Source organism: Hemicordylus capensis, chromosome 6 (genome assembly GCF_027244095.1).
Source record: "Hemicordylus capensis ecotype Gifberg chromosome 6, rHemCap1.1.pri, whole genome shotgun sequence".
NCBI lineage: Eukaryota > Metazoa > Chordata > Lepidosauria > Squamata > Cordylidae > Hemicordylus > Hemicordylus capensis.
Genome location: NC_069662.1, coordinates 67,191,156 through 67,200,717, shown reverse-complemented (window position 1 = coordinate 67,200,717; position 9,562 = coordinate 67,191,156). Strand labels below are relative to the sequence as shown.

The 9,562-nt window shown below is 45.7% G+C and overlaps 1 protein-coding gene across 11 annotated transcripts in view; it reads right to left on the bottom strand.

The window, feature by feature from the left end:
* FHOD3 (formin homology 2 domain containing 3) overlaps positions 1 to 7,604 on the bottom strand; it is a 663,149-nt gene extending 655,545 nt beyond the window's left edge. For 9 of the 11 annotated variants that reach the window (XR_008309501.1, XM_053259375.1, XM_053259376.1 and 6 more), the window contains exon 1: positions 6,744 to 7,603. Coding sequence is in view for 10 of the 11 variants with exons in the window: in XM_053259375.1 (XP_053115350.1) it covers positions 6,744 to 6,914 (171 nt within the window). In the remaining variant the exon portion in view is untranslated. Of the gene's footprint in view, positions 1 to 6,743 lie in introns of all 11 variants that reach the window. The other 2 variants (XM_053259380.1, XM_053259397.1) reach the window with 2 other exon arrangements.
* Positions 7,605 to 9,562: the final 1,958 nt, after the last annotated feature.

The following is a 9,562-nucleotide window of genomic DNA, read 5'->3' as shown; positions in this document are numbered from 1 at the left end:
TTGAGCATTGGGAATGTATGGTCAGGTGTGTGGTTGAAGCAAAAGGCAACCCATGTGATGTGAAAGCCAGATGATCGGCCCTCCAGTTAGCTGAAACACTGCAGTCCTTCAGGGATGGCTGTTGGTGAAGGCTCCTCCTAGCTCTTCCCAGTAGAAATCACAATCAGTATCTGTATAGTCTAAATGACCTATGCTGTGATCAGTATTCCATGTAACAGAGAGTATCTGATGTTGTTATCTACAACTCCCAGCATCCCCAAATGCAATGGGATTCCCCATTATAGGGAACACTAGCTGCTGTGATGAGGCTTGATCTGAGCCTCTGTGTTCCTGGTGTATATGATTAGGTCAAGGGAGAGGGGGCACAGCTGTGAGATGACAAATGCCCCAATCTTTCACCTGTGGCAGATTGGTAGTGTGGTACTCTATGGACTGGGCGGTGTGAGTTAAAGATGTGCCTACTCTTCTTCTTTTGCTTCTGAAATGGCCAGTCACACAAAAGCCAAGTTTGGCTGGAGTTTTATTAAAAACTAGAGTTGAGCTCAAACCTCATTGGTTTGTTTTCCATCCTGGATCTTTGTATAGAAAATTCCCAGCATTATCATCTTATTGAGAGCATGCAGGCTCTCCTTTGGGCTTGTTCCTCTCCTGACAAAAAAAAAAGATACTTTCTGGCAGATTGATTGATTGATAGATTAAGTGCCCTGTTAGCGACCACATAGCTAGATTATCTCCAGGATGATCTGTCTTCAAATTGGTCTTTAAGGTCTCTCAGTGGTGCTTTCATTGGACTTGTAATCGAGTCCATCCACCTTGCTGCTGGTTGTTGTCTTCTCTTTCCTTCAACATTTCCCAACATTATTGACTTCTCAAGGGAGCTGGGTCTTCGCATAATGTGTCTAGAATATGAGCCTGGTCATTTGTGCCTCAAGTGAAAATTCTAGATTGATTTGTTCTATGATTCATTTGTTTGTTTTCCTAGCTGTCCATGGTATCCTCAAAAGTCAACATTGGCCTGGTAAGGCCTAAGTTTTTGTTGCACATGCTTTTCTCCTCCCAAGGAAGCTATCTTTTCTCCCTTTGTGTTACATGTTCAAAATGGTGCTTACTTGCAGTATAAGGAGATTTAAATCCCCAGTGATTTGGCCTTGCCAGCCACTTGCTGCCTATGCCACAACAGTTCATGCCAAAGAAGGCATCCTTGTGTCAGGCAAGTTGTATGTGTGTGTTTGTGTGATCTGTTGTGTTGACATGATGGGACATCTCCCCATTGCCATGTATGGCTCCTTCCATGGCTAGCCCACATGGGTGTATCATCAGAATGCTATCCCATGATTGCTGTATAGTGGCAGCATTGCCATGGAGAATGGGGGAGAAGTTGGAAGAGCTGCACCTCTCTCAGGGGCATTTCAGTTCTTGTGCTGGACTGGAATAGGATCCTAATTACATTAGGCTGACGTTAAGGGTTCCTCAGCTTCTGATCTTTGGATCAATGATGGGTAAACTGTCCTGAAAGACAGCTTACCTAACACTAATGTTATTTCTAATTTTTTTCATCTGTGTGCAGAATGAATTTTGTTCTGGGGAGCAGTATCAAAGCAGTGTGCGTGTGCACAAGTGCATTCAGAACAGGGCCTTCCCAATTCAACCTGAGCAGGATCAAAAATTAACTGGGTGGACATTAAAAAAACAAAACATATGCGTGCATGCACATGTGAACGCCTTAGAGGGCACACTGAACACTACCCATCTTCTCATTCAATTCTCAGCTGTTTGAGAAGTTTGGGTATGCTTAATTCACACAGATCAATGTTTATGATTGAAACACTGGGGGGAAATGAAAGCTCCAGCCAATCCCTTGCATTATTTGATATGTGCACCCCAGAACATGACTCTCAATAATCTGTAGTGCAACAGGTAGACAAATAGATGTGGAAAGGGAGAAAGTTTGAAAACCATGGTTCTAAAGAATTCCAACTTCCACCCCCAAAGCCTCCCGCTCTCTTAAACAACTCCACCCTTTCTCCCTTACTGCCCCTTAAGCCTGAATCTTCCTCTTACAACACTTGGGTGTATCATGGTCACTCTCATTCCCCTTCAACTCCTTCTTCAAAACTTTTTTTTAAATGAAACCTTTAACTCCTAGTCCCTGTCCCCAGCTGAAAAAAAGCCCGGGAAATGTTTTCATGTAACATCCCCTAACACAGTTTTAGTATGTAAGTACTTCAGGGCAGGGGCCTGTCTTTTTTTGCTATGCCACTTATATAAACAATGGCTGGTTTAAGGAATATTCATGCCTGGGAATCTACTAATGTAGAAAGCTACACTGATCAACAGATGTTTGATGTACACGCAAACATCAAGCTAGGTTTTTTTAACTAAGGTTATGGCTTGTCCTATTGCCATGCTGCCTGCTGCAGCTCTTTGCAAGGGTATCAATTGTTCCAAGGACAGTAGATTTAACTGCTATTTTTACCAAAGCCTCAGCACAACTGTCAGCTCATAAGACCGCGCAACAGCAACAGCTTAAAACATGCCTATATTTGCTTGTACGTGCTCCCTGCTGTTCCTCCCCCCCACCTTCACCATCAGTCCTGGATTATATATATCTTCCCAAGATCAGATGACACTCCAAAGAGGTTATTAGCAGGAGCAAGCATATCGGATGGAAGCTTTTAAAGCAAACCCACCACAGAGCCAAAATCTCCAGTAATTATAGCTAACATGTGGAAAGGGAATCAGTCCTATAAGCCATTAAGGAAGTGAAAAGTAAGCTCTCAGAGAGCTAAAAAATAGTACAAATTAATTATTCACAGGGCATGTTTGTGTAGGTTCAAACATTGTCTTAAACAGTTCTTTGTTGAGATTCAGAAGCACCCACAAAAACTCTGCTTTTCTTACAGGATTACTTATTAAGAAATAATTTTGAAGAATGCACTAGCACAGAGCAAACAGCCAGTCCAGATTCCCAAACATCTTCCACTTAATTATGGGGTTTTTGTGTTTTAGATGTAAAAAGCACTAGGGACATTCTAGCTTTTTATTCAAGGCACAGGCAAACTGGGACCCACATGTGCTGTTTAGATATTTGATCGATACTGGATGCTTCTCATGTACATGCCCCCTTCCTAGAAATGCCCAAATAAGCACTTTTGGCAATGAATGCAAATGCCTATAAACAACAACTTCACAAGCCACCCACAAGGCTCTCTCTCAAGTGACATATACTGGTGATTCCATTCATTATAGCAACTACAGAGTTACTAGAGCACCATTTGGTAACCAACTGATACACAACCAGCACACTGTTGCGCCACTGATTCTTAGTCAAAGCCTCTGCTAAAACCCTGAAGTACAATCATCTTCCCACAGGACAACAGACACAGTTCCATCTACCTCTCTATCAGAGAGCTACAAAGTTCTTTTTACAGGTTCTCTGTTTATCTGGGGAGAGTAAAATTTAATCTTACCAACGCATTCCTCTCAAAAACACCAATAAACACGAACCTAATTACAAAAGCTTGGATCCTGTGCATGTCTATTTGAAACTAAGTTCCACTGATTTCAATAGGACATTTCATGCATTGGAAATAAAAATTGAATTTGCAAAGGGATCTGGAAGACAATATTTTGAGAAAGATCCCCTGCCAGATATATTTGGGAGTTCAATACAGTTGCAATAGACATTATACTGCTAAGGGGGTCCTGAAGGAACTATTTCGTTGGTGATGGGGGTGGGGATTAAAAAAAAAAAGTTGACCATGATTTAAAGGGCTGCTGACAACAGGGGTCTGGAGCGGCTGCAGGACTTGTACTTAAGTTTTCGCTAAACAAAATATTAAGCTGGTTTGATGGCTACCCCTGCTGCTAACTTGGCAAAGAGGCATCTTTTAACATGGTGATTCTCTTTATTTAGCAGGGGGACAGTAAATGGCCCTATCCCACCCCCAGTGACTGTTGCTGATATCTATCTTATGTTTCTTTTTAGAGTGTGAGCCCTTTGGGGACAGGGATCCATCTTATTTATTTGTTCTCTGTGTAAACCACCCCAAGTCATTTTTGGAAGGGCACTATATCAATCAGATAGATAGATAGATAGATAGATAGATATTTCTATAATTTGGTTGTGCAGGAATTTTTCCTCTCAAGATTTCAGTAAAATATTTTGTTTTGTCCAGTAATTTCTAAAAGCTGAAAAATCTCTTAGTTTTTGTTCCTTTTTGTGTTCTTTATACAGTGATTAATATTTTTGAGTTCATACAGTGATGCTTAAAACTTGTGTTTGAGTTAAGTATGTGTCTTTACTGTCTTTGTTGTAGTCTTTATGAAGTGATATGAGAAAAATAGTTTTGGAACACAGAGAGCTGGTAAAAAGACCTTTTGGGAAGAGGAGGTTTTAATTGTCTGGTGAAACGGCCACCTATCATTTCTGAGATAATCTGAGGTAAACATAGGAAAGATTTCTTATCTCTGATTTACACTCCCTTTCTCCCTCTAAACAGTTAGAGATATGATCATCTCCAGCAATTATTTTGCATACATATACTGTCATTCCATCACTGGATACAGGGGGGGAATGAGGTATGAGCTTTATGCAAAGTGAACAAGTCAGTTCAAGCTGGTGGAGGACCACAACAAATGTGGCAACATCGCCATGGTGGATTTAAAATCACCATGAGGACAGCACACAACTTGTGCCTTAATCATCATATGTGACAAAGTTGCATTTTGTAGAACACAGCACAATCCTCACAATGACTCACAGTGCAAGTATACTTGCTCTGGTTCATGAACCACTTCTCAAGTCAGTGAGTAAACTTTCAACCAAAATAGGTAAGAAGTGGCAGACAACAAGCCTAAATACTAGGAATACATGTGATATACACTACATTGTAGGAGCATAACAAGAGCCTTCCTAGTGCACGGGCTGGGGTGGGTGGGAAATCCATCCTGTTTCCAACAGTGACCAGCCTGATACTTTTAGAAAGATTACAAACAGGGCATGAAGTCAGTAGGGATGTGCACGGAACTGGGCAGGGGTGGTTCAACTGTGGGGAGGGGTGCATCTTTAAGGGTGGGGGAGGGTACCCTTACTTCTCCCCTGCTGGCGTTCCATTTTGGTTAAGCCCCTTGGGGCGGCGGGGTACCTCCCTGCTGCCCCACTGCCATGTCCCCGGAAGTGACCGGAAGTATCAGACACGCCTGCGTGCGCCGGGCACGGACAAATACATGTCACACGCACCCACAACGTGCATGTATGCCCGTGCCCAGCACGCACAGGCGCGTCTGATACTTATGGTCACTTCCGGGAGATGCGGCAAGGAGGTACGCCGCTGCTCCAAGGGGCTTAACCAAAACATTAAGTGCATCCTCCCCTGCCCTTAAAGATGCACCACCCCCTGCAGTCAAACCAACATAACCACCCACCGTTCAAACCTGTTTGGAGGCCCATAAAGGGCCTCCGAACCAATTCCATGCACATTCCTAGAAGACAGCCTTCCCCCATTCTTTGCCCCTGAGCAACTGGAATTCAGTGGCATACTGCTGCATTGCTTTTTAAAAAATATATATTACATTTATAAATCCCACCTTACTTCCCATCATGGAGCTCAAGGAGGCATACATGTAGGTCCTGAATGTACTTACCTATAGCAAGGTATCATGTGCTTTCAGACCATGCTCCGAGACCACAGACATTCTATGAAACTAGTTAATGACAGAGAAATGTATGGAGGATGGGTCTAATTTCCTTTTAAAGCTACCTAACCCAGTGGCCACATCTTGCGGCAAAACATTCCAGAAATTAGTTATATGTTGTGTGAAGAAGTACATTCTTTTATCTGTTCTGTGTACAAGTCTCACTGGGTACCCGGAATTCTAGTGTTATGGGTAGGCCCATTCACTTATTATTTTCAACACTTTTACAACTGCTGCTGCTACTACTATGATTATTTATATACCACTCTTCAATCAAAGTACTCAAAGTGGTTTACACAGAAAAATAAATAATACATAAATAAGATGGTCCCATGTCCCCAAAGGGCTCATAGTCTAAAATGAAACATAAGGCAGATACCAGCAACAGCCACTGGAGAGATGCTGTGCTGGGATTGGATAGGGCCAGTTGATCTCCCCCTGCTAAATATAAGAGAATCGCCACATTAAAAGGTGTCTCTTTGCTCAGTTCGCAAGGACAACCAGTGTAAATTGCACACAGGTGCAGATCTGTACAGAGATTCAGCTGTAACATTCCCATGTTATGCTGAACGCAGGTACAGATGTACGCTTCCTACCTGTACCATGCATTTGAAGGACCTGTATCCAGGTTCAGTTTTAAAATGAATACAGTGTACAGACATCTGTACACTCATACAGCATAATGTCTGAACTGGGCTAGTGTGAGAAAGAATTCTATGCACTTTCCACATAATATAAATAGTTGCGTAAGCCTCCATCACACACACCCCACACACAAATAATTTGGATCAAAAACAAGCTGCTTAGGAGCACTGAGTTTATGATTTTTACTTAAGTTACTCTGCAAAGCTCTGTCCATCAATGGCACAATATAAACAATATCCTGCATACTTAACAAAAGGACAATCACAGGGGACAGCCTTCTAAAGGGATATTTCCAAGACGCTCCATCAACGTTTCTAGTCCATTCCCCATTCAAACAAGCCATTCCCCCTCCCCCAGCCAAGTTGCAGACTTCCCAGGAGCCCCTCCCCTTTCCGCAGTACCTTCTGCGGGGCTTTGAGCAGGCGGTGCACCCCAGCCAGCTGGGTGACTAGGGGGATGTCCTCCCTGAAGGTGTACAAAGGCGGCCGGGTGGGCTCAGGGAAATTGGTGCTGTTGAAAGGGTCCGTGTCGTCTAGGAACTGCACTCTGCAAACCATTGTTGCGGTAGCCATGGCTTATCCATGCAAAAAAAAACCCCACAAAAACCTCACAGACACACAGTTGTGGAAATCGAAGCAGCAAACGGTGGAGTGGGAGGGAAAGAGTACCAGTTTCAAACACAAATCTCCCTCGGGGGAGGGGGTGATGGTGAAAAAACGCGCGCACCGACCAGTTGTTTCCGAGTGGCGGGGTCGGAAGTGCGTTTTAAAGAGGAAAGTCGACCTCCTTTCGCCCCACTATGACGATCTCGCTAACAAAAGGGTCAGACACACACCCCAAAAGTCTTGCCGGGAGAAAACCGCTCGTAAGCAAAAAAGCAGATCCAGTTCAATTCGGAATGCGGCGAGGTGGAGAAATTAAAATTGCAAAGAAGAGCAAATGAAAGCGCCGGGTACTGAAAAAAGCAACCCTCTAGGCGGCGGACTAGACTCCGAAGAGAAGGAATGGTCTCGGGCGCGGCTTGAGGCCAGTGGCTGCTCTTTCAGGCGCACAAAATCACCATGAAGAGAAAAAGGAAACTGCCGGACCCGTAGGTAGGGAGCATGCAGCAAGTACTGGTGCTGCTAGCGGCGGCCTCGCCATTTTCAGCCGCCTGCCCACCGCACCGAAGCGGGAATCGCGGGAATCGGGATAGAAAGGCAAAGAAGAGAGACACGGCTGCGCCTGCCAGGAAAGCTTCTCTCTCACACACTGGACACGTCCCAGCAGCTGCGCGCTCCAAGAGGCCCGAATTCCCCAGGCAGCTGGCGGCGCCCCCAAGTGGGCACAACTAGCAGATCAAAACCTTTTGCTATTGCGAGGTGCTCTTAAGATTAAGATGGACACTTAATGTTTATTTCGGACTAAAGATATCATGTCTACTTTGGCCATGAGAAAGTTGGATAAAAACAACTGCCTGCATGCTTTTTGTCATAGCTCCAAAAATCAAATAACTCGAATTTTTGATTTTTTTTAAAAAATATATATAAGCTCTTAAGACCAGCTAAAATAATTGATTTTGGCATCCTTTTGGTTTTTTGGTTCAAGGCTGAATTTCATATGGTGTCTCTTTTAGGGATGTGCACGGTCCGGAGAAGTCCGGACCGGCACCAAAGGGGGGCCTTGTTTTTAGGGCGGGGAGGGCTTGCTTAGCCCTCCCGCCTCCTTGCCCCCGCCAGCGCCCGTATTGTACTGTATAGGGGCGCTGGAAACCAGCCGCCGCCGCCGCCGCGGCGGCAAAATAACCTCTAAAACCATCCAGCCCTCCCTCCCTCCCAGCTAGCTGCCCGCCCACCCAGTCGCTCACCCGGTTGCTGGATAAAAAGCGAGAGGAGCTCCGGCACAGAGCTCCTCTCGCTTGGAAGGCCTCCAGCAGAATGGTGGCTTGCGCGCGCGCGCATGCGCACGCCGCAAACCACGCCGTTCTCCAGAGGCCCGGTCTACCCGGCGGGAAAGGGCCGGGTAGACCGGGCCTCTGATCGCTGGGTAGACCGGGCCTCTGGAGAACGGCGTGGTTTGCGGCGCGCGCATGTGCGCGCGCACAAGCCACCATTCTGCTGGAGGCCTTCCAAGCGAGAGGAGCTCTGTGCCGGAGCTCCTCTCGCTTTTTATCCAGCAACCGGGTGAGCGACTGGGTGGGTGGGTGGGCGGGCAGCTAGCTGGGAGGGAGGGAGGGCTGGATGGTTTTAGAGGTTATTTCGCCGCGGTGGCGGCGGCGGCGGGGGGGGGGCGGCTGGTTTCCAGCGCCCCTATACAGTACAATACGGGCGCTGGCGGGGGCAAGGAGGCGGGAGGGCTAAGCAAGCCCTCCCCGCCCTTAAAGACATACCCCCCACCCGGACCCGAACCAGGCAGGGCCGGACCGGTCCAGCAGTTCGGCCATTCTTTGGAATGGCTGCCGGACCGGTTCGGACACACCACTAGTCTCTTTTGCAGCCTCTTCAAACAATCTCTTTCTGTGATTGTTTGCTTTCCATTCCTGCTAGGTGTGGGTATTAGCAAATTTTACCTGATGGAGTTTTGTGGGGAAAAGAGCAGACTTCTACTTATTGCACTGAGAAAAGATACTGGGTATAGATAAGGCACCTCCTTAAGTGGCACAGCAGAGAAATGCTTGACTAACGAGCAAAAGGTTGCCAGTTTGAATCCCCGCTGGTCCACCTTAAGTGGCACAGCGGCGGGGGGGGGGATGCCAGTTGCCAGTTCGAATCCCTGCTGGTACTTTATTGGGCAGTAGCGATATAGGAAGGTGCTGAAAGGCATCATCTCCTACTGCGTGGGAGGAGGCAATGGTAAACCCCTCCTGTATTCTACCAAAGAAAACCACAGTGCTTTGTGGACGCCAGGAGTCGAAATTGACTCGGTGGTACACTTTACCTTATGGCAGTTCTCATTGAACTGTCTTATGACATTTGTGAGAATTGGTTATTCTCATAAATAACTCAAATCTTGGTAAAATCCAGATAATTGAAAATGAAACTCACATAACTGGAGCACCCACTCTCCTTTGGGTGAGGAGGTTGTGATATAAGGTTGTGATTTCATGTTCATTCTCTTTTCATAACAATACAGAGTTATGCTTCCATCAACCCAGGTACTTTTTCTAGCTTGTATTTTCAGTTTCTTCCGGATGTTGTCCTTAAATTGGACTTAGGGGTTGCAGTGAAAAGTATGCCCACTA